The sequence below is a fragment of the Bombus bifarius genome, unplaced genomic scaffold (genome assembly GCF_011952205.1).
Source record: "Bombus bifarius isolate JDL3187 unplaced genomic scaffold, Bbif_JDL3187 scf7180000007970, whole genome shotgun sequence".
NCBI lineage: Eukaryota > Metazoa > Arthropoda > Insecta > Hymenoptera > Apidae > Bombus > Bombus bifarius.
In genome coordinates, this window is record NW_022884356.1 from 52,749 (window position 1) to 79,302 (window position 26,554).

Here is a 26,554-nt window from a genome sequence, read left to right on the forward strand (position 1 = left end):
AACGGAGCGTCGGTGAGCGAGCAGCGTGGACAGGAGAACGGCGGATCTCGATGAAGGAAGAAAAGGGGAGGTCCGGGCCGCGTCCCTAAACGCTTATTATGCGGCATTACTGGCAGCCCCTTGCCTATATGTATAATACTAAGTCACGCGAGCATTCACCGTTCCGAGGAACCTCGTGTCCAGGAGCGGAGCAAGTTTTTTTGCGGGTTCCGCCCGTAATTGCGGACACGCAGGATATCCCCGAGATCCTCGGCCTCCCCGAGCGACCCGAACACCAGAAGAACAGGCGTTCGATGCCTCGTCGGTTATGAAACGGTTGCATTACGGCAACTGTCCATGTACGTCGCGTCCTTGCTCGTTTACACGTTCTTCGCGTACGGGAATTTCATTATACGAGCAGTTCGCGGCGTTACAGGGCGAAACTACACTTCTTGATATTTTTTGGAATTTTAACACCGCAACGTCTGTCTGCGTGATCGACGTTTGTACAATTTCGTTCATTTTTTTTTTTTTTTTTGGTTTCTGTTTCGTCAAGACGATACGACGGTTCGCGTACGACGTGTCGTGATGAAAAGAGGCGACGAAGGTTGGAAAAAATCGGTTCTCGTTTCCTCGTGTCTTTTTGTAGATAAGAGCGAGCGCGGTTTGCAATGGGACCAACAGACCGGACAGCGAAAGCATTCGTGCGCTTATAGAAAGTTTTTATCGACATACCGTGTGTATGTAGATTGTACGTGAATGTATTCTGTCGTGTAAAACACCTTGAAATTTCTTAGGACCGTAACGAGATGCGAGAGGTTACGGGATACCTACGTCTAGCATAGGCTTCACGGAGATCAGCAAAGTGTTCCGACAGTCAGTCGTTGCATCAAATTCGATATCTCGTCCGAAATATGGAATAAAACGCAGAAGGGTGTAAAAGAATGCAAATAAAACGTACGCGAATTGAATGTCTGAATATAACGTTGAAATATAGTCCGTCTAGAAATAACGTCTGAATTTTCAATTCTACAGAAGGAAAAAAAAAAGAAAAAAGACTTTCTTGAAGTCTTGAATACCAAATACAACGAAGCTATTTAAATTTCAAATATTACAAAAGGTAAGGAGATGCCGAAAGGTAAAGTACCGCGAGTACAAGTCGCGAAATTTCTATATCTTTTAGACAGCTCGATAAACAAAGATTCCCGAAGTCCGCATCTTTTTTTTCTTTTTTTCTTTCAAGATAAGAACCTCGGATAAATATTGAAAGAACGATACCACGGATATTCCTTATCGAATGGTTTCTTTTCAAAGAATCGCGCACGAAGAATTTGGTCGTGGCGCACACAGGCGGTCGCGAAGGTTTCGAAAGAACGCAGCCGCGTTATTTGAACGAAGCGATACACGTATCGATGTACAAACCGCGGTTAGTGCCGGCTGAAACGCGATAAGACAAGCTGAAATGCCGCACGCTCCTCGTCAACCGGCTCGCTGATCCTTTCACCGGCCACGAGCGGAATACCGAGATACGCTTCCACCTATAAATCACCGGTATCGTCGTTACCGATCTAAAATTCTATGGAGAGCCAGCAACAATGGACGAACGGCAGCCGGACCACGGCCCGCTCGCGATACGTTTCGCGCGAGTACGCTTGCTCGAAATTTGTCCGAACCTGGATCGGTTGAAAGGAAAGGCCCTTAAGCCCAGTTCGTGCCAACCTTATGTGGCAAACGATAAACCGAAATTACGTACGCGATCGATTATATGCCGATTTTCACGTGTCTGTACGATATTTAAATACATAAAAAAATATATATATGTAGACATGATGATAGACTAATAGGTACCGATAGTGGGCGGCGATAAAAGTCGGATGGTAAGTTAATAGGTAGGAAAACACTTCGGTCACATTGGAAGTGTTTATCGACGTAACGTGAATCGAGACAACGATCTACAGTGAGTCCGTTATAACGAGACGCGATAAAGTGCACGCGTACCGAGCCAAAATTCAAAGTCGATTTTCTCGAAAACAAAGCCTCGAACGAAAAATTTTTATTCTATATTTTCGACTCCTTTTTTCGCGTAGAATCACCCCCTTTCCGCTTGTACCACCAGTTACCAACCACCCTGTATAAAACTGCGTAGAATATCTGAAATAGAGTTACAGTAGTCGTTACAATTTTCATTACGATTAACACGCATCTAAATTCCAGTCCCGTGTCTTTAATTGTGCAAAAATGTCGCATAGATATTTAACAACTTTATCTACGATAGCTACGATTCGTGCGGACGAAATGATGCCACACACGGTGGTGTAATCGATTAAAGCATCCAACGATAAGAGCGCTCTTCTCGGTTAAAACGTTACATAGCATCTTCATTTCCGGAGATCTATGGGAATATTATGTTAAAAGTGTCTTTCCTTTACAGACACGTCTTTTACAACGACGCATCTTTGCACAAACATGAAAACTAATCTGTCGAACCTTGTGATCTTTATTTCGATAGAGCAAAATGGCTCATACGCAAAAATCGATAAAATAACGTAATATCCTAAACTATTATAATTACTTTATTAATAATAAATGGATTAAACGGATGTTAATTAAACAGAAAACAATGATTATTTAACACGAACTAATCGCAACAACGTATTATAATTAAGACAGCTAGATAATTAATTAACGATTCTCGTCAACACAGATTCAACTCTCTCTCGACAACGCTAACAACGCTATCTCGACAACGCGATCCACACTCTCTGGCTTCTCGACTCGTACTGCTGTTAATTTGTTTATATCCTTAGCAACCCCTTGTCTTTTGTCTTCGCCTGATATCTTTTGTCTTAGCCCCACCACGACACCCCCCAGGCCCCTCGTCCACGATACTACAATAATATCAAACGAAAAACACCGTGCGTCCATTATTTCCATACAAAACGAAAGAAACTTTTCTACCTAATATTCGAAGCACGCCGCGTTTCCTTTTTTAAATAAAGTATCGCTTAGTATGTCGAGTAACAAACTGGACGAAGAAAAACGAAGATGGTACGAAGAAAATGATAAAAACTTCGGCTTTCTCCGATCTCGAGGGGATAAAGTATTTTTATTAATCGGAACGGAAGAACGAATCATTGCGTGCAAGCGGAACATTGTAATCCCATAAGAAAGACACAGAAGAACGAAGCACAGAAAGAAAATTCAATGCAGCGCTTTTTGCTGAAAGTGTGTTTCACGCGAAACATTCGCGTGTATCGACCACGTGACAAATTGCGGAGATTTCTATAAGGAAGTTGATACACGGCGCCAGCGATCGGCAATCGGCAATGACTTAAGCGACTCCAAAGCAGGCTCGAGGAGGCAAAACCAAAGCGATTCTCGATGAAAGCGGTCGATGAAACGAGGTCGAGGCACGATGTCCCGGGGCGGATCGATGCTAGGGGATAAATCGATTTGGGACACGGACGCGGTTTAATCGATTCCGTTTCTGGTCGCGTATCCTTTGGTCGCGCGCAGCCTCGTCGAATTCCGATCACGCGGCCACGACCGCCACGCGTAAAAAAGCCTTTATGCGCGAGCCCAACCGCGGACAAACTTCGCAAGAAGCCTACCACACCACGCGTCGTCCCACGAATTACAATTTACAATTCCCTGGCCACTTTGATGGTCGAACTGACGAGATTCGAAATGTGGACGAAAAAGCCTCGGAAAAATATTTCAACACTCGTAGGAACATTTCACGCATACATTACGCGTGTTACACGGGACACGTTGGAATTTCGTTAACGTTGCTCGTTCAGCGAACTATGGGGAAAAGCTGAAACCGATCGGAAAATTTGTATAGAAATTCAAAGATGTTCGTCACGAGTTAAAGTAGCCGAACGACGAATTATTCGTTAAGTTAGCAAGCCAGAGTATCGAACGAGTATTCATCTTTGGTGGTAATTACACGTTTAAAAGCGCTGTCCGTGCCGTGTGAGCCTCGTAATTTGCGTATACATTTTCAGATCGGTTGCACATTTTACCAGCACGCTCACGATACTCATACGATTTTAAGAAATTTCATACAGCACACGCGATACACCTGTAACGATTTCGTGTGATAAGCGATCGAGTATCTTTGTAAACCACTGTACGAGTAGACCAGGAAGAAATTTGAGAGTGGAAAAATGCGCAAATTACACGCAACACACCAAAGTGTAAGGTGAAAATCCGAAGGATGGTTCTCGATCTATTTAATATACGAAAGAAATTCGTGCTCAAGATCGGATAAAAATATCAGATGTCGACGCATTTAGAGGAAGTTTAAGCCGAAGAAATGCACAAAATACGCGTAATACGCGAAACTACGCATATCCGAGAGACGGTTCTCCGTCTGTTTAATAAACGAACCCGTGCTCGTGATCTAGCGCTTTAGTTGCGTTCGCGAAACTATGAATTTCAGCCAAAAAATTCTACCAAATGTCCAAATCGGACAAATTGTGAATGTAAACGACTAAATAAAAAAAAAAAAAAAGAAAATATGAATTTACGCAAATAGAACGTAGATGTTAATGGATTCGCAAGAAATCTAAGACAACATAAATGCACCGTACGCACGCGATATACGAAACTGTAGAACCAGCTATCCAACGCGTATACCGTACTCGTTATATCCAACGAATCGGACGAATCTTTCGTTGAAATCTGTCGCTTTGGTTACGTTCGTAAAGGCGTGACTACATAAACATCCGCGGTCCACTCGTAAGCACTGGAACAGACACAGCTATTACTGCGCGCGTTTGAAAATTCCATGGAACTCGAAAGGAGCCAAATTACGCGGTAGTCCGACTGCCAGACACTCGTAAGTCCCACTCGAGGCACTCGAAGGTCTTGCAGAGAGCAACGCGGCGAAACGGAAGCTAAGCTGAATTAAAGAAGCTGCGCGTAAAAATTCTTCGGCTCGACAACGTGAAAACGGGTTCGTTAACATATTCGTTTCGAGCGTGGCAAATGGGATCGGTGGACGGGCGCGTCCGTTCCGCGGCGTAAATCGCGCGAAATATCGACTCGTCGAATCGTCGAACAGCGGCGAATCGTAAAAACACGCGGTACGCTAGCGAATGCCCTGGAAAGCAGCTGCACGCATCACAAGGAATTCCATAAATTCGCGCGGCACCGTCGTACTTTTATCGATAGCGCGGATCTAAGTGGCGACGCGTAAAACGCTCGCATAATTGGACGAACGCGAACGTGCGAAATCGATGCCGGTAATTTAACCAGGACGATAAGTAGCGGCCTCTCAGCCACGGAATCTGGCCTCCTCGTGAAAAAAATGAAGACATCTTCCCGCGGAGGATGGGTATTTCGTCGGTGCTTATCGTAAGTTATCGTTCCTCGAGAGCTTAACACGTTGGCTATCACGCGCGTATCGCATGTATTTCGCCCTGAGAGCCGCGATAGACCGAGGAATATCGCACCGTAACGTCTAATTTTCGCAAAATCTTCCGTCGTATTTCCCTGCGTTTTCTCTCTGACAATGTTATCCAAACATCGTTCGTAATTCGTCTTATTTTAAACATTCCAGAAAATTGAAGCATAGGCAGTTTTTAGATACTCGCTGTTGGTATTCCACGTATAGAAATCTTATTGTTTCTCGCGTATTCCGTACCTCGCGTGGATAACGAGCCGAAGGTTTGAAAATTTTGGATGCAAACGCTAATAAGAAACAAGCAGTTAAATTGGACCGTGTCGTTTGCTGAATCTTGTTGCATGGTAGGTTGTTTAGAAAAATGTGTTCACGTTGGAGTTATTGGATATTCGAATGATTATTTCGTAGAAATTTAAGCTCGCAAAGGATTACAGCGAGAGGTACATACGTTGCACATTTGGCAAAGATTGTGTAAATTTTAACGCGTTAATAACGATCGAAATGCGAAGCTAATCCTCGAAGGAGGATAAAAAATTGTTGACAACGTAGTATGGAAAAGTGCAGGGATAAAAATATCCAAGGGAAGTACACGTGGAAAAGCAAGAAGCCAGAAACCAAAGCAACGGCACCGACAAATCATTTCCCTGGCCGACGACGAATATCCAGCGTAATCCAAGAAGGACGAGGTTTCCAACGACCCGTCGAAAAGCGTATGAAACTTTCCGTGCCCCGATAAATCAAGCACGCTCCTCCCTCGCGGACGCTCACGCTCCTATATACAGAGGGTTGAAGTACACGAGCACGAAAGTAAAAACGAAAATAGGAAGGAAAATAAAAAGGAGGATTAAAACACGCGTCGAGTGGCAACGAGAAAGAAGCTTCGAGGGGGGGAAAGAGTCGAAGGAAGAGAAGAAGAAGAAGAAGAAGAAGACGACGACGAAGGAGAAGAGGGAGGAGGGTTGCGGACAAGAGGAAGAGGATCCCAGAAACAGGCGTGCAGGCTGCGAAGGAACGGGACAAGGAGGAACGAGCCCGCATGTGACATTCGAGACACTCGTCCGGCCTTTCTTCCTCGAACGCCCTTCGAAAACCGAAGGAAGAAGCGAGAGAAAGATAGAAAAAGGGAGATTGAATCGTCTCCATCTCGGGCCAGCTGGTGCACACCTCTTCTTCCCTCTCGCTTAATCCCTTTGCAGCGTTCGCTGCTCACGACGTCGACGACGACAACGACAACGACGAAGCACGGCTTTGGTCCTGTTCGTCCTTCGGCCCTGGCGTACCGTATTGTGGACTTTTCTCAAAGAGGACAAAAGGATTCGCTCGGCACGAATAGCACCGTGCCCATCCAGAGCACGTGTGCTGGCTGCTGGCCAGTTAGGGGAAAATGCTGGTCAAAGGGACGCCGAAAGAGACCAATTAAACGTCCACGCCAGAGAATACAAGAGTTCCAGAGGGTTTGATGAGATTTTAGTAAATAAGTCGGAGAGAGACTGGTAAAGAGGCTGATGGCTGCCTTTGTAGACACTCCACGTCCACGACAAGAGTGTTTTCGGCTTCTGTGGGAACTCGCGATCAAATATTTTTGTTAGGTCTTGCCTACCTTTTTTCTCCTCTTAAGAATATTAGATAAACTAAACGTTTCCTCGGTTCGAGTGGATGATATCTCGGGGTTTGTCGTCGACTGAATTTTTCCTAAATTTCAAACTACGTCGCGATGATTCTTCGTTGCACCGTTATCGACATCTTATTGGTATCGTCGACGTATTTAAATCGAGCTGGGGCACGAACGCGATCGAAAAATGGATTTTATTGGTCGAAAGGACACGTAGAAACAGCGACTATATTTCTACATTCATCGTCGATTGAATTTTTATTAATTTTATTAGTTCCACGTCGTAATGATTGTTCGTCAGAACGTTGTCAAAATTTGACTAACACTATCGAGGTATTTCAAGCAAGCCAAAGGACGATCGTGACGCAGGTATTTCGCTGGAAAATGGATTTTACTTGTCGAAGGGACACGTGGAAAGAGCGATAATATTTCTAGATCTAATCTTGATTATCAGTTGAATTTTTGTGCAATTTAATTCCACGTCGTAATGATTTTTCGTCAAAACGTTGTCAAAATCTGATTAACACTATCGAGGTATTTCAAGCAAGCCAAAGGACGATCGTGACGCAGGTATTTCGCTGGAAAATGGATTTTACTTGTCGAAGGGACACGTGGAAAGAGCGATAATATTTCTAGATCGAATCTTGATTATCAGTTGAATTTTTGTGCAATTTAATTCCACGTCGTAACGATCGTTCGTCAGAACGTTATCAGAATTCTACCGAAATTATCGACGTATTTAAATCGAAGTAAAGAACGATCGCGATCAAAGGACAAGGAATTAGCCAGGTACTTCGCTCGAAAGTAGATTTTTACGTTAAAACACGCGGAAAGAACAGATATACGGTAATGGTCTCTCCGTAGTCGGATTAACAGCTGCAATTACAGCTTGTTCTTCGTTCTCTGACTCTCTATCCCTCTGGGGGCAAGGATCTCGCAGTTGCTCTTTGATCTTCGTACTTATCGCGGTTACATCGTTGGTGCGCTGGTTTACGCGTTTCACGTAAACACTCCAAGTAGCCGACGAGGGATTGTTATGGGAAAAAGTGGCTACCAAGAGATTCCCTTCCCGAAACCGGAAGTACCTTCGTCAGTAGCCTTTCTCGATGTATCGACGATCGGGCGAATTAACTTTAACGAATAATAATAGTTTCACCTGTAATAATTGATTTTTCAAACGTTCAAAACATGTAGCTTGCTTTCGTCAATATTCTACTCATTGTTTTCTATCTAAACGTTTTTCTAATGTTTCCACTGTCTTTTTTTTTTTTTTTGAAAAAACATGAAATATTCTACGCGGACAATGGAGGTTCGAAAGGAAGCTTTTATGCGGTTATGAAATAAATAGAGAAAAAGGAAAGAGCTGGAAAAGACGGCAGAAACGCGGTAATTGGTCCGCTACGACGACGGCCCCATTAGGCATGTTTTTTCAGTCAGGGATAATATTTTGACGCGACGATCGTGCCACCCTATCCAAATAAGAATATTCGACGGTCAAGCGGCAGCAATAACATCTCATTTGCAAACAAGCGCTTTTCATGCTGGCCGGTTCGTCGTGTCGTTCCGCTTTCGAAAAATTTGACACCCTTTCCACGGCACCTGGAAACCAGAACGAAGAAAACCGAGGGTCTTCCCTTGCTGAGAATCTTAAATAACCACGAAGGTCTATTTGGTCGAAGAGGAAAAATCTCGCAAGATTTCCAGATGAATCTTTATTTTTTTCATTTTTTCATACTCGCCTTCGTTCCAAGGCAAACATAAATTTTCCAAAATCTACGACGTTTCTCCTGGACCAGGTTGTTTGTAAAAACGAAGAAAAGAAGACAGAAACGTTGCAATTAGCGGAAAGAAACCCGAGCCATCTTTGAAATCTCCAACATCTCTAGAGTACCGTTCCCCGTCTTTTCAAAATTCCATAACTTCTAATATCTGAGAAACACGCGTTTATCCACGGCATACAGAGGCATATTAAGAGCCTGTCGGAAAAAGCAGAGAAAATAAATTCCATCCAGCTAGGAAATAACTGTCTGTCGGTGCATTAGCGAGAACTTCAAACGTTCGTCTAGAAACCGCCCGAAAAGCAAACAATCAACGCAGATACGAATCTCAGCGTGCTCTAAAACTCTATAAGCTCTTCTCTTAATATGTGGAAGCATCTAATGGCTAAGGAGAGACTAATATTAGTCTCATATTTGTGGCTTATAAGTCCATAGATATACCGTGTTCTCATTTACGGGTCTGCTGGATATTTATATCGTTTTATAGTCACGAGATAAAATAAAGAAATCGTCGATTTGACGAAACTTTGCTATCGCGAACGTTGCGTTTCAAACGAATAAGCGTTCGACGTAACTTACGACAAAACACGGTACGTCTATTAGGTTGTCCGGAAAGCGTCTTTCTTCCGCAAACGTGTTTTTTTACAACGGTGCACCTTCGTACAAACGTGAAACCGAGTCTGTGAAATGTGTAGCGGTGTTTATCTAAACGGAACGAAATGGTACGTAATTCGACGAAACAATATACAACAAGAAACAACCTAATATCTCGAGCCTCCATCGTCATTTTCTCATCGCTCTGATTCACCTAGAAGGAAAAACCAAGCTGATAAACTAAGACGCACAAGTAATCGCGCGATCGTTCACGAAAAACGACACGCAACAGCTCGGATCGTATCGTTTAACTTTGTACTAGGCATATCATTTCTTATTTCGCGACTCTATAGAATATAGAATAGAAACTATCGATGATTTATGGGAACGCGTAAGGTATAAAAGGCAAATTAAGTCGAATACGAATGGCCTGCGTATTAATACTTTGATTGGGTCATTGGTAACCGGAGCGCTTCAACTTCTTACAATTGTAAAAAATATAGAATAACAATTTTTCGTTCGAGACTTTGTTCTCGAGAAAATCGACTTTGAATTTGCGCTCGGTACGCGTGCACTTTATCGCGTCTCGTTATAACGGATCTCGCTGTAGATCGTTGTCTCGATGGAAAAATTAAAAAAAAAATGTTTATTCTATATTTTCGACTTCTTTTTTCGCCTAGAATCACCCCCTTTCCGCTTGTACCACCAGTTACCAACCACCCTGTATAATACGAATACTCTAAGCTTATCGTAGTCATTTACGATTCGAGGGCCGAATGTCGAACCACCTCTCGCAACACAAATTTAACGCGACGTACTTGCATTTCGAAGCTTATTGGATCAACGACCAATTCGATATCGAGAATATTATGGACGCACCGTCGGTGGAACACCGGTATCGAGGTCCCTTCGATTCGAAAAAGAGAAGGAAACGATAATTTAGCTGCGCGTGGTCCGGCTAACTCGGACGTATCGGATGAACTTGTCCCAGCGGAGAACGTCTAAGCACTCGTACCACGCGCACCAGCCTCGGACTGCCCATAGGAACAACCTGTTGTCGGGCCCGCTCGCCCTTTCGTGTTTCTACAAACCTTCTTTCGAGATATTCGGACTGTTCCACGAGAACAGGACCGGTCAATGGAATTAGCAAAGTCGTGAATTCGATAAACTTTCAACGAACGCGAGCAAAGTTCTCGGCTGAATTATAGCTAACATTTGGCTAAACGTTAACGATAGAATGATTAACCCAGGAACGACACGCTGCCTTCTTTCAACTATCGCGTGTATCTATAGAGAAGCCTGTACGTGCTACCTCTTAGTCGCAGAGAGAATTTAACGTTCCGTTCGTTTAGACAGACAGCAGAGGAAAGTAAAAAGACAAAACAATTAACCAACATTTATTGGCATTTGTACGTTTTTCTACAGACACGACGTTGCGACGCCATCCGCAATTATTTTCCAATTATTTTCCGATATATCATAATTAAAATCGCTTTCTAAAATTCTACGTCCTATATCGGGGTCATAAAAGACCAGTGTGACATTCTAACGTTAACACTTCTACGTCCAACGAACGTCGAAATATCATTCCGACCTCGCTCTCCCTCAAAATATCCCACTGATTTTTAGCCTACCAAAAAACGCGATAGAAACGCGATAAAAAAAATGGAAAAAATGTAACAATCGGAAATAGTACTCACTTGCGGCCGCTGTCGAGGAACCTGTCGAACTCGACGGACATTTTGCAGCAGAGGGCCCGCCTGTTGTGCGAGGACGAGCACTTGGTGTTGATCATGTGGCCGTCTGCAATCAAACAGGGACACCAAGGTTCAGCGAGGGATAGTAGTGGGCGATGTAATTAATTAAGAGGTTAATAATCATCCTCGTCGGTACAGAGGCTTAATTAATTCGGCTCGATCCTCGTCGCTCGTTTCTCTTCTCCTTCATCGGACGTGCTTTCGAGGGTACACCTCGATCATCGTGATACACGTCGTTCCACCTTCCAGCCACGGACGCTCCCACGATACGCGAGTATTTCAATTACGCTCCGCCAACAATACGCGACAATTAACCGTTCGAACCGCTCGCCGTAATTACACGGCCGCTTAATAATCGCGCAGAGGTCGGCGAAGGATAACTTGCAGGGATAAGATAAGAGAAAAAGGTCGCAGGTTTTACGGCCGGTTTCATCCTGGACCTCGGATGATTAATACTCGGTAACAACGACGCTGATTCGATGATCGAACGCTTGCATAATAATTTGCTATCTATTAGCGGCCGCTCGTACTGTTAGCAAATCGACGAGTTACCAGTTGTAGGCTTCTTTTCGTGTCTACTTTCATTTTTCCTTTTTTGTAGATTTGTCACAAATAGGATAATTAGCTTGACTCGTAGCTTGTGCAATTTACGCGCGAAACGCGACGTTGTTGCTATCGCGAATTTATCGATACCGATATAACTTTCGATTTGCAACTTGTAAAACTTCGTTGTGCTAATTAGACGCGGGAATGTAATAATCACGCGCGCGCGGGAAATTTCCAGTTACGAAACGTTAGTATCTCGCTTGTTTGTTTCTTTTATTTACTTAAACGAGTTTGCCTTTTTCTTTCATTTGCATTATACTTACACTTATTACTTACACAAGGTGACGCCAGGTGCATACGAGCATACAAACATTCGTGCGATACAAGTATCGATGAATAAAATACGAGTAGAAAATATAAAAAAATATAAACGGGCTGTATTTTGCATTGTATTATGCATATTGGGTCATGTACGTAATTTTGCATATTCGTTTCAAATATCCAAAGATTCCTCCAATAGAACAAAATCGATCGTACGTAATTCAATAGAATAATACAAAAGAAAAAGCGACATCGTGCATCTGTTATTTCCTTGCGAAACGAAAGAAACTTTTGGGCCAATCTAACAGATCATACGCCAATAGTATTAGTAAAAATATGAACTTTTACGTACGTACGCAATCTGTAATAGTAATACTCCATGAACTTATGTCAATTTCGAAAATTTCCTCGTAGGAAATAAAAAGAAGTAAAAAGTATGCAAAAATATTTCCTCCTGGAAATGTCTTGGAAACTGAGAAGAATTCGGAGCAACGTAGCTTCACGTGTTCCCCTGCGGCGAAACTGACGCATCAGTTGGCCGCGTGGGTGGACGCAGCCAACAACAGGGAGGATAATACCGGGCACGGAAGGACTTAAGGAGGAGGGGATGAGCACGCGAGCCCTCGGGCACCGTCCGACATTTGACCTCACCACGCGCTCTGCACCGGTTTGCACCTCCACCACGGGCCCCTTTCTACCTGCCTCGCGTAATCCACCCTTGTTCCTTCGTCCGCCGAGATTACCGCCATATTCACGAACCGACGGAATTGGATCAGTGGAGCAAAAAATCACGTTCCTTTTCCCCCTCCTTATTTCGTATTTCCAGTGAAAATTTTTCATATTCGCAAAAATACAAAATACGTTACATGCGTTACGCGTGTAGCCTCGTATCTACTCTGTAACAGCTTGGACGAAGCTCGTTGTTAATTTAGCGGCTCTACGAATTGAACACTCGCAAACTATGCGGAGGAACATATCGGGAAAATAGTACTACATTGACGAACTGGCGCTTTCAAAGACCTTTAAATCGTAGCAAAACAACAACGTAAAGTCAGTGGTTCGTGTAACAAAAGTTTACCTATTGCTTCTCGCTGTATATGGCTTTTTGCTCGGTTGATGCGAGCTCACGTTCGTACAAGATGATCGCGAGAAACAGTTGCTTCTAAGCACCGTGATAATGTCGCAAACTCGTATCGACCGCGAGCCACCACAGCGTGTCACGTAACCCGTGCCCCTACTGTTTACATCTTAATGTCAGACGTTACTTATAGCTGAGCTAAAGTTCGGTTAATCAGCCGCTATTAAAATTTCGTTCGCGAAAACGAAGTTTGCGGAAACTGTATTCCCATAAGTTTTTCTCGCTTCTTGCGAGAGATTTACGATTGTAAATTCGACGAGAGAAATATCCTGCTTTTGTACTCGTGTTCGATGGAAGAATTCCGTTTAGAAGTTGGAATTAGTTTTCGTTAGAAGTTAAGACTTTCGCGCGTGGCCGAGATGTCGGGTCGAATGAAGGCGATCGATCGATCTGTCCTCTCGGAAACCGGTCGCAGAATCTGCTGCAAGGTGGAATCTGGTTCGGCCTGATCGACACGCGGCGCCGCTTCTCCTTCTTTGATCAACGCGTGATTATCTAACGACGAGACTGCGACATCGATCGAAGAAGTTGTCATCGTACGCCACTCTTTACCCTTGAAACGTCCGTTTCAAATCGCAGCAAGAAAATATCCAGATTCTTTGGATCTCGATGAATCCCTTCGACGAAGACGAAGAAGATTCGTGCGTCGACTCCAATACGTTCCAGGATCGATAGAATTCTTCAAAATTCCAAAATAATTTCTTCAAAAATTCCCTCGACGGAGAAGACTCGAGTACATCGACTCCAAAATTGTTCATCGTGCAAAGATCTTGGTGAAATTCTAGGAAATTCCAACGCTACTCTTCAACGTATTTCCTCGAGAAGGAAATTCGAGTACATCGACTCCACAATTTGTCATCGTCTTTGGACGATGCTTGGATCTTCGGATCTCCGAAATTCTACGAAATTCCAAAACTGCTCTTTGAAATATCTCCTCGACGGAGAAGACTCGAGTACATCGACTCCAAAATTGTTCATCGTGCAAAGATCTTCGTGAAATTGTAGGAAATTCCAACGCTACTCTTTAACGTATTTCCTCGAGAAGGAAATTCGAGTACATCGACTCCACAATTTGTCATCGTCTTTGGACGATGCTTGGATCTTCGGATCTCCGAAATTCTACGAAATTCCAAAACTGCTCTTTGAAATATCTCCTCGACGGAGAAGACTCGAGTACATCGACTCCAAAATTGTTCATCGTGCAAAGATCTTCGTGAAATTGTAGGAAATTCCAACGCTACTCTTTAACGTATTTCCTCGAGAAGGAAATTCGAGTACATCGACTCCACAATTTGTCATCGTCTTTGGACGATGCTTGGATCTTCGGATCTCCGAAATTCTACGAAATTCCAAAACTGCTCTTTGAAATATCTCCTCGACGGAGAAGACTCGAGTACATCGACTCCAAAATTGTTCATCGTGCAAAGATCTTCGTGAAATTCTAGGAAATTCCAACGCTACTCTTCAACGTATTTCCTCGAGAAGGAGATTCGAGTACATCGATTCCAAAATTTGTCCCAACATCTTCGCCAAGTTCTTCGAAACTACAAAACGCCTGCGTAACGAATCTCCGCGAGAAGATTCCGAAGATCGACTCGAAAGTGTGTCGCGATCCTCGCTCGATTCTTCAAAATACCAATACGAAATCCTTTGATAAAGCGAGTCGGAGGAGAATGGCAACTAAATTCCATTTCCATTGGATTCGATCGAATCCAGCAGGTGGTCGATCAACGCGATCCCTTCCCCCTTAAATCAGTCCGGGAGCATCTCATGCCAGTCCAATTACGCCGGTTCGTCGGATTAATCCCGCGGCTTGCCAGATAACGATACACGCGTGTCGTCCACGATCCACAGCCATTAAAACATCGAACCCACGTTGAGTGGACAGTCGTTGCGAGGCGGTGTGTTTCGGTTGGCGACCATTAACCGGGCACGACGAGCGAACTTTTGAAATGATTGACGAGCACGGGTCCGCGAGCGAGCCAGCTCCTACACGCTCGTTCGTTCCGCGCCGGCAATTATCGCGTAAACGAGGCCAACCATTAAGCCCGGCCGTAATTATCCGTGCCTCGTATTACAACAGAAATAAACGCTCCTATTCGGTTCTTCTTTCTTTTTCTTTCTTCTTCGTTCTTTTCTATTTATCCGCTCCCTCGTTTATCCTTTCTCCTCCGCTACGTCCCTTTCCCCTCTTTTTTTTCTTTTTTTCTTTTTTATACATATGATATAATGAAATAAAACTGTCCGACTGTACGATCCTTGATATATTAGGATACCAGGGTCGTACGAATAAAATTATAGTTTGGTTGGACAGAACGATGATAGGGATGACTGGCTAGGAGGAGATCGACAAAGTCGAGCCTCGAATTTAGTCGCTGCGAGAAGCGACTTTTTCGGGCTTAATTACTTGCTTAATTAATGAAAGTCCCGAGAGGAATTGCGTGACGAGATACGGCGGTAGCTTCGTAGGTGTTTTAATCTTTGTTATTACGTAGAATCAGGAAGTTTGTGCCTGTATTTTAATCGGCATGTAGTTATCCCACGCGTTACTGTTTCACGATGTTCCAAAATGTACAGGGTATCTCGTCGTTGGTTCCAAATTTTCTAATTGCTCCGAAGTTTCTATCGACGCTGTTCCCCAGCTAAGCTCCTCAACCAGTTAGCTGTTACGACCTCTTTGAAATGCGTGTAAAAAACGTTTGGCAAAAAGTAAGCGATGACGAGTATACTCGTCGGGCACGGAGTACGCGTGACTCTTACGATATAGAATTAAGTTACAACGAAATAACCGTTTTATTTTTGGATTTTATTACTGACAGGGCTCGTGGTAACGCAAAATAGTGGCATTTCCTCGTGACGAGTATACCCGTCAAAAACAGCTGACTGGTTAGTTCACGCGCTCTAAAGCAGCAAGTACGACACTGTATGAAACTCTTTACACTCGACTGTTCCCTTCGAGAAGACACTGATCACGGATTACTGTCAATTACGTAACACAAAATTACACGAGCTGCAAATTTCTTACAGACGCGCGTTTCTTTCGAATTTCGCTTTCGCATCGTATAAAGAAACAAATAAGAAAAGGAAGAACATGGCCAGCTACGTCGAGCGCAAAAGACTAAACATACTTTTAGGAAATATTTCCACCTATTTTAGATTTTCAACTTCCACGACGACTAGGCTTTTCCATCGTGCCGTTGGTATTAAGGGGGGGGGGGGCTAAGGTTAATTCGATTTCAGATGATCCAGCACCAAATTATCAAGTGCACCGCAATTCTACCTTTTTTCCGAGACACGTCCGAATAATCGCTGCCATTGCCGTATTTTTTAATATTTCTCCGTGAAAATTTTATACAATATTCTTCGAATGTCATACTTTAATGTACTATTGGTTTTAATAAAGAGATTTTAACCGTGTCGTCACAAATAATTCACAAAAACATGCCTTATTTTTGTACGAATTAACCTTAGCCCCCCCTTAATTGCCCTTTGTCCAGGTTTTCTCGCGTCTGTCCCGAGGAAGCAAACCGGAACGTTCGCTAAACACGACCGAAAGTCGAAAAGTCAGAAACGTGTGCCATTTCTACGTATCATTCGAAGATGGTATCCCACTGGGGGTAGCCATCCACATGTTATATTATTATACCACTAAGCTATAATATTTTACCGAATGTCCTACTGGACAAATTGTAAAATGTAAATAAATAAATAAAACAAAAGAAAATTTCTACGTATCGTCACACGGAGATCGAAGATCGAGCTGTGTTTCTCGCTCGTGGATTTTACTGGCTCGCGGACGTTTCCTCGAGTTCTCCACGTTCGAAAACGCAGTAATCAAATTCGAGGAATAGCAAAACGAAACAAGATCGCCGAGTAAAATGTCAATGGAAAGAGTAGAAGGTAAACGAGTACAAAGTATACTCACTGGTCTGATTCTGAAAGTAGGGATCGTCCCGGTCGGTGAAGAACCAAGTCTGAAATGAGAAATAAAGAAAGGTTAAACCGAGAGTACTCGACGACCGGGTAAGAGCTACTTCTACGCCGGTTTTGACTCTAACGATCGACGTGTCGGTCACGTACGCAGACGCCATTGTTTACCGCGGCTAACACGCGCCACGTACCGATCATAAATTTCGATTTCTTCCGTTGCTTCGAGCTTGCATCGCTCCATCTACGTCCACCGAGCTCGATAAATCGCTCTCGCGAGTTTCACCGTCGATCGCCGCTGCGAAAATAAAGTTCTTCTTTTTCCTTATTTTCTCTCTCTTTTTTTCTTTATTTTTATTATTTTTGTAGGCACAAGCAACAGATTAAGATAGTTGTCAACAGATTTTTATCTGTACTTAATCGCCAATAAATTATACACATTCGTACGTGGTAAATTACAGACCGTTCATACATCTGTAATTATGGAGAATAAGATATCGTTGAATCGAAGCTATTCGAACACGCTGGAGTAAATTTCGTAGAATTACAGAGATTAATACAGCGACTATACAATGAATTGACACACGTTTTCCATTAAAGAATTTTTTCTCGGATTATACATTGAAAATTTATAGTGTATCGAGTTTTTGTTGCCCCGCACCAAAGTACTACCGAACGATACGGAATTTAATATGCTCGAACCTAATTAATTAGTACGTAGATGATACAACAGATACAATGACGCGTCTTTCTTACTTTTCTCAACCACTCTATATCGTAAAGATATTAGAGAGAATTTTGAAGTTGTTCAAAGCCAATGTCCGTGCTGTTCCAAACTGCCAAACTTTCAGAACGTCTAGCAAAATTATAGTCTGCTTATGGCTGTCTCTAAGTTATACAGCTTTTCGAAAATCCAAAAATCTACCGATCTTCTCCGTAAGAGTAGAAATCCAAAGAGAAATCGCAGCAAAACGAGATTTTCATTCTATCGTTAGATTTTCAGTCCATTAGTCCATCCACTAATCACGTTGATCGATGTACGCTTTCGTATCGATCGTATCGTCGATAATTTGCCAAAAAATTCGACGAGACAGTTGACGCTGCGAGCGACCAGCAGATCGAGAGAGAACACCTTAGGAATTGGGAGCTCCGGGTGGTTTGGTCGGTGTCATCTGCATGAGAGTAGAGCGACGACGTTGAAGATTGGTGCAGTGCACGTGTTAAAGCAGTCGCCTATTTTTAGTTGGCGAGTTCCCTTCAGGAAGTGAGCGTCGACGGAACGAGGGGTAACGCTGCCGTACCAGACGTCACGAGCATTGTCTCGAGGATTTTCACGTGGCGGGATGCGCTTTCGAACCCGAGGAAACACGGATCCCTGCCACTTGTGCGCGGCAAAAGAGAAAGAACGTGGGAGAAACGCTCGTTCCGATGTAATAGACGTCGGAAACGAGTAGAAAGTGGCGAACTCGTATCAAAGCGGTCTCTAAGCGTCCGGAAGAAACGCGATAAACCAATTCGAGCAGATTTCTCGCGACGTTTTTTCGGTCAGACTATAGAGACAGACTTCGGTCAACGCACGAAAGAAATTTCGAATCTTAGCTGCAAGTTCATCTTTGTTCGTTTTATTCGCCGAATTATAGTCTAACTGTAAATATATTTCATCGTGGTCTTCGCAGAACTAACTCGAGAGACATAGACAGGAAATGAAATACTCTGGCAGATCGTTCGAGCTGTTTGAGAGAATTCGTTATTGAAGAAGGTTTTTTTTTTTATTTAGTTGTTTACATTTACAATTTGTCCGATTTAGACTTTTGGTGGAATTTTTTGAAGAAAGTGAACAGTTTTTGAAGAAAAGATTCGTAGAGTCGTGGACGGCGAGGAGTCTGACTATATTTCGATGTTTGTGAATTTTCGCTGAAAATTTTCATGATATACAGCGTGGCGTGATTAAGTGGAGTCGCCTAGGTATCTACCTTGTTTATTGTTGTACGAAAAGCTTCTCAGAACAAAGTTACGCTACTTCAAGCGTCTTTGAACGCAAATATCTCTTGCACGAAGAATTAAGAAAACGCATAAATTTGTGGATATATAGAAATATAGAGTTCCATCTAAAAATGTAACAAGAATTCTGGAATACTCGTAAAAGAGAACGAACTTGAGAAAAAGTTCCTTCCACCGTTGCCTGTGTCCCCGACGAGCGTAGCTTTGTCACTGGAAAGTTTCTCTAGATGACAATAAATTTTTTTTGTTTAATATTTATTAAAATTACAATCAATTCTCGCGTTGAGAATGACAATAAATAAAGCAGATATTTGCATGATTCCATTTATCCAACACGGTGACACAAACGGGTATGATATAATTGCTGCTGAAAGAAATAAGAAGAAAGTATGGAATAAAATTTCTCAACACTTAATTTTCGAGAAAAGCGAGTTTCAAAATTCGTCGAGTACGCTGCAACTTGAGTAATTCCCACCTAAGTATGGGCGAACGATCGTCAGGAAATAATTACACGCGTGAAAAGAAATAGAAATTGCGAAACAAAATTTGTCCGTTTAAGGCTTCGTTTCGAAGAAGACGAAGTTTGAACGCGTTTAGCTTTAGGAATCGACCTAACATAGGCGCGCGATGAATTTTCAAAGCGTTCTATCGAAGAATTTTAATTCCACGTTTTCCACTCGTTATACAAAATTGTATAAAAAATGTCTTCTATAAGAAATCGTTTCAGATTTATTCGTTACTCGGCCGTATCCTATTTTCTAGCTTCTCGCGTATTCGTGCTACGAACGGCGAACGTATTTCGAGCGTGACGAATCGCCGTTTCTCCCGATTTCCCAAAACTTGAATAGCGGCTTAGCAAACAGCGGTTGTCGGATGGCTATCCATGGAACGTTATCTTACGACCGACGATAAGAATTGTCGCGACAAGACGGATGTCCTGTATAACCGACAATTAAACCGTGGCGAAGGGAGAGACGGAACAAACGCGGAGGAAGAGGAAAAAAAAAAAAAGAAAAAGGTGAGACGAATAAGCTCCCGAGTCAGCGTTCGCAGAAGGAACACGAATATCCGGCAAACAAGAGACATCGCACGCCAGGGAAAAAGAGGGACGAGAGACGCGATGACGTCAGTGGCACCGGCGTCGCGTTACATCGACGTAATTACGTTAATCCACGCACGTACGTCGCGGCTAAAACGGGCATCGTCGTTAAGCCGATATCTCCATTGCACTGGGACCCAATTCTCTCTCTCTCTCTCTCTCTCTTTCTCTCTTGCTCGAGAATAATTTAAACGTTTTGGTTGCAGTCTCCGTTTCCAACTCTATGGGCGACGCGACGTTAGGAATTAAATAGGCTGTTCTCGACTCTAACTAGGAGAGTACTCGCGTCCTGTTTTGTAATAAACTGGAAGATGGAGAAATCCGAGCTGTAAATCGTCTGGGAAGGAATATAACGAAGTATGTGGATCGAGATCAGTGGATCGTTTGAGAAAGTCCGAACCTAATATACCTAATAACAATGTAATATCTAATCTATAAACCTAGGAATTAGGTAGTCGAGGAACTAAACGTATAAATATACGAGTACACGAGTGTGTCACGTAAACTTAGGGGTTGGTCGATGAAATAAAAATAGCTGAGTCGTAACACAACTATCGTCTTTATTTCACAGCACAGGTTTACACAGATCGGAGAGATGTTCACTGTTCGATGGTTTTGTCTATTAATAAACAGATAAGAGAAATAATAAACTTAAAAAGTTTAGGTTTATGGTGGGTCCCTGGAATAATTGAGGGCACGGACCGAAGACCTGCGCACATCCTGCCTCTAATACGAATTGACGTTACAAGTGCGTGAAAGTAGGAGCTCGAAAATCTGAATACTCGGACAGGCGAGTGTGTAAATGCTTACGTACTTGAGCATTTAAGTACGTACTCGAACGTAGTAACCAGTGGAATATACCTGAGCTGTACGTGCGTTCCAAACTCCGAGAGGAATGAATATCGAACAGCTAGAAACGCACGGTACACGCGCAAACACCAAACACGAAAATATTATTTCGATACTCTGAAAATATCGACGGACAAGTAAACTACAGTGTTTTCGATGCTCGACGTCCGAACGCTCTGAAAAGTCGCAACCGAGGTCCGATTAATTCCAAGGAGAAGTCCTCGGTGATCATCGATATAAAAAAAGAAGGAAGACGGGAAGAAGAAATAAAATGAAAAGGAGAAATTAACTCGAGAGATACTCTGTAGTTTACTGGCGTAAAATTACAGCGATGCGGTCGGTGAGCGTTTCCAGATAAATAAACGACGTAATTGATCAATTATCCGCTGACGTTTCAGAGGCGAAACGGCTGTTGTAAATTGAAGGGTTGCGATATAGGGCGAGTCACTGAAACTAATGACAAACGCTTCGACGGCCGATCGATCGGTATCCCCGGCAGAAATCCTCCTTCTCCGAATGAAATCCTCCGATGAACACCTACAGCATGTTACTTAACAGCGAGCCAATCGAGCACGATGACTCTCGAATTGCAACACGTGAATTCCAGTCGAATACAAAGTGCAAGACGAGCAATTTGTCGAAATCGAAAGTATCCCTGTAGCACCGATACGATGGCAAATTCGAACACTGTCATCCGAACGTTGTCCGTGCTTCTTTTACGGTTCTTCCTCGACCGTTAATAGTAACGTTTTTACCATCTATGCAAATGTATGTAATATCTATGCAAATACATTCGCGGTCTTGAGACTTCGCGATGTACAGTGACTCGCGAAAATAGCTGAACATTTAGCGTAGGAAATTACGGTATATAAATAATTGTGCGTTGTACGAAGCTCTTTGGAATTTCATTAGCACTGCCACGAGTCACGACGATTATATTGGTAATATTTGGAACCAATCTGGAAATGTACATACAAGTTAAGTTTATTACAAACATACGCTTGATTATTAGTACAGTTGAAAATTAGTACAGGATATAAATAACGGTCTTCGATATGTATATGTCGGAGAAGAGTCAGGAACAGGGTTGTGGGCGTTTGATAGACCTCCCTTGGAGTTGGCCATCGTTGTGTTATAACGAAGATACGGCCTGATACTACGAGTATGAACACTACCGATTCGACGATCGACAGCGGTGGTTGGGCACTTGCGACGCTAGTGACGTTGGTCTTAGATTCGATAACGAATCCGCGGTCAACGGGATGACAGATATACTTGCTCTAACTCAATACTCGCAGATCGTACGGCGCTACTCTCTTCGTCGATGAGATCGCAAGAAAGAATGAATTTTCGTCCCAATGATGCCACAGAGGAAAACTATGATGGGGTGTGTCCAAAGACACGAGATCATCGGATTCGTCGAGTACAGCCCTCGTTCCGAAAGTAAGGGAAATTGACGTCGCTGTCAATTGGTCAATTTGGGACAAAGACTGCCTGTCCGTTTGAAGAACCTTAATTACCAAAAAAACCCAGGTTTCATAGCGGGTCCACAGGCTAACTGAACTTGTACTGTGTAAGTGCCTCAATATCTGGTATTCATTGTCCGAAGGAACTGTTGGAATGTTTTACTGTCAGGTACCTCTATGGGTATTTCTTTTAACGAGAGTCATACTATCACTCCACACCTTTGTTAGACGAAGCGCCCGTCCCGTTGACCGCGGCTACGTTCGGCGACTGATGGTCGCCTTGAGCCCAAGTTTATTGTCACAAATCGCGAACAAATGCAGTTGGGCAGAATGACGGCAAATTGTTTAATTACAACTGTAAACTTTAATTACAATTTTACGGATTTTCCCGAAGTTCCAGAGGGAAGACTCCGGTGTCCTTTCATATATAATTAATATCGAAAATCGTTGTGCTATATTCTGGCTTGCTGATATACCTAGTGGATAATCGACTGTTCAAATACTTTGATGTTCGTGGAGAGTGTGCTTGGAATAAATATTTTCTAATTTCTATGTCCATGAATTTCCAGATTCTCAAACTTTGCCAATATAGTCGCGACTACAGTGTCTCGTAACAACGTTGTTAATAAAATTTTGAAACATTTCATACAATACACGAGATATATTCGTAGAAAGATTTCTATAGAAACATTCAAATATTTTCTTCAATTACTGTATTTAGTCGCATAGACGTAAAAACTAACAGCTGTAAAGACAGCAGTGTCGCGTAAACTTGGGGGTTGGTTGATGAAAATAAAATAGCTGAGTCGTAGCACAACTATTGTCTTTATTTCACAGCACAGGTTTACACAGATCGGAGAGATGTTCACTGTTCGATGGTTTTAATTAACAACGCGGATTAGCTGTTCGCACCTTCCGTTAGGAAAAGTAAGGGTAACGATCCACGATGTCAATTGGTTATAGGTCGTGTTAATAAACGAAGATAGGAGGAGAAAGCCTCCTACCAACGTGGCTAGTAGGTAATATTGTTTGTGGGAAAAACCAGCTTTTTCGTTAGTCGAATATTGGGTTTTTCCCATTAAGTAACTACCTGCTTTTCCCGTAATTAATAATAAATTAACAAACAGATAACAGAAATAATAAACTTTAAAAGTTTAGGTTTATGGTGGATCCCTGGGGTAATTGAGGGTACGGACTGAAGACCTGCACAAATTCTGCTTCTAATAAGAATTGACGTTACAGCAGCAACGTTAACAACCCGAAGAGAATTTCATTTACATTTAAGACGAGCCTACCAACAGGTCAACAATACAGTCAGACCTGGCAGTGGTCCGTTTTTCTACCTAACTCTCTTTTCTTCGTAAATCATTTCTCTCCCGAGGATTCGTAAACAAGTGAAATGAAAGGAGCATCAGGATATTTTCCAATATTCCTTCTTGCCTGCTCATAGACCATGCAACGTCGTTGGAAATAAGGATAGAACGTAAAACGAGAAATCTGCTTTTGTTTCTGGAAGATCGCCGTAGGTACTTGCACATATTAACTCGATTTCACACTGAGATCTTTGACACCATCGAGTGCTTTTGCTAAGATATTTTTAAATATCCGAAGGTCTAGAATATCGCTTATATTCTTATTTCTAAACTGCGAATGTTCATTCAAATTCGCATCTCTACGAGGACAACTAAAAAGAATAGAATGTAGGCAGAGACTTCTTTCATCCGGTAAATATTACAACAAGCATAGTGCTTCCATGTATATCTGGTGCATAGTGAGTGAGTAAAAACTACCGTTTGAAATAACTCATTGTCCATTGACTTTATGAAGCGAAATTTATCGCGTTTAAGCAGTCTGCTGTGATATGAGTACACTTAAATCTTCCAATAGTTTATATTTTTTGAGATATCAAGGTGACTGAGAGTTTTAACGACCACCGTACACTCTTAATAACGTCAGTCGATTCAGCTGGATATTCTCTACAAAAAAGAATCGATATATTTATAGTGAAAAAAATCTTTGGTTTAGCAGATATTTTAATACTTCAATTTGCGAATGTACGAAAGACAAAGCAACGTAAAACATAGGAATACCGCCTCGCGTCTTTGCTTCTCTTTCATACATTAAATTTGACAATTCAAATTCAAAATAGCTGCTAAACCGATCGTTTTTCATTGGAATGTCCAGTTGGATCGACTAATGTTATAAAAATATAATACAAGACATTAAAAAATCAACATGTACTCGTCTGACCAGGCTGCTTAAATACAATGACTGTAAACATTTTCCGATGATAATTATTGGTATAATAATAATAATGGTAATTTTTATTGACTCACCTGTATATATTTGCACGTATGTTCTATGGATTTCTGAACCTTCAAATTTTTTGTGAATACATAAAAATGTACGGTCTCGTTATCTCGTATCCTGACCTATCCTATTGTATTATAGCGTAACCGAATACCGTACTGAAACACCCAACGTCCTTCGGCAAGTCGATAGTTACTACGATAATTAATCGCTTTCATCGACCACCCTTGACGAGGTTATAACGATATATTGCCCCAAGACGTAATTCAATCAAATTTCTTTTACTCTGAATCCATTGAACAAAACGAGCTAAGCGCTTCAAAGAACACCGACGACAATGTAACGGGCAAATGTTACGTCGCCTCGAGAACACGAGTGCTCCGAAACGAGCTTTTAGGTCCCTGGATAATTCGTTCGAATGCGCGATTCCTGAGAATCTCGATTATTAGTCGGCCCTCCGGCGACTTTTCTGGGCTGCTAGTTCCAGGAAGTGTCGCCGGTAGCGATGGGAGCGGAAGGCCGAGCAACAGGGGGGAAGTACAATGCATGCAATTAGTCGTGGCAAGATAATATCGCGAAAGTTGAGAGTTCCTAGACCTTCTTACCACCTACCTACACTTTTAAGCCGGCAATCCACCGGTAAACTACGCTACACTGTGCCGTGCTAAATTTGAAATTATTTGCTTCGATATGCACGTACATAGAGTGGCGGGCAAAGGTTCATGAAGCAAGAGATACAGAGAGACTCTAGAATTCTGCAAAATGGATTTATATTTAATAAGAGCAATGAACGAACGTAGTACGAAGGTTACTAAAATTCATAAACGAAACCTACCACAGCTGTGCTATTAAATTAGCTATCCGGTGGATATTTACGGAGGTTTTAGAGTCAACGAAGACCGGAAAGAGATGGACGAAACGAATAAAACGGATGGACAGACGGATTTGGAAGAAACGAGTACATAAAATTCGTTTGTTTCAAGAACATGAGCTGAACACACAAATAAAACGCTGTACACGGTAAATGGAAGTTGGTGGAGAACAAGAGACGCAGAAAGAAGGAAAGGGTAAAACGGAAATACAGAGAATCCCGTTCCCACGACGAGTGCTCATCAAGCTGAAAACCGCCGTGTATATGCTCGACCGAACAGTAACAAATCGCACACAGAGTGGCCTCTATTCTAAACAGTCATCCAGTCTAACGAATTAATACTTTCTTTTCGAGAATCGATTAATACTCTTCGCTGAAAACTACTTCAAGTATTGTTCGTTAATACATAGAGATAAAAATGAGCTATTACATGGTAACGATTCAATTACAACGGTCGAACAAAGTGTACATTCTAAAACTAATTGCTCGATCATTCGTTGCCAATTAGACGATAAGAAAACGAATTGGATAGAACAAAACGCAAGACAAACTAAACGATCCACTAATAGGATAAATTAATACTAACAGGTGATTTTTTAAGACTGCAGTATTACTTATAATCAGTGGCGGACTGGCCATCGAAGAGTTTGGGAAAATTTCCTGGACGGGCCGGTAGAAGACGCTCAACGAGTAGAATTTAATTAAGTAGAAATGAAAGGCCAATGATATCGGTAATAACTTGGTAAAAATTTACAAGAGTCTAATGTTACGTCTGTACAATATGCATACAATCGCATACACGTTTATAACTATTCGTTCATCAGCAGCACTCGTCTTTCTGAACACAATATAAAATCTCGTTGACTTTCTTCGCTGTTCGCATTTATAAATCTCTA

At 42.4% G+C, this 26,554-nt stretch overlaps 1 protein-coding gene across 1 annotated transcript in view; it reads right to left on the reverse strand.

Annotated features, from left to right (window-relative positions):
• Nucleotides 1-26,554, reverse strand: part of LOC117212676 (fringe glycosyltransferase-like) — a 57,898-nt gene that overhangs the window by 28,677 nt on the left and 2,667 nt on the right. The window contains exons 3-4 of the mRNA XM_033457630.1: nucleotides 17,061-17,109; nucleotides 11,074-11,176 (exon numbers count right to left, since the gene is read on the reverse strand). Of these exons, the coding sequence (XP_033313521.1) occupies nucleotides 11,074-11,176; nucleotides 17,061-17,109 (152 nt within the window). The remainder of the gene's footprint in view (nucleotides 1-11,073; nucleotides 11,177-17,060; nucleotides 17,110-26,554) is intronic.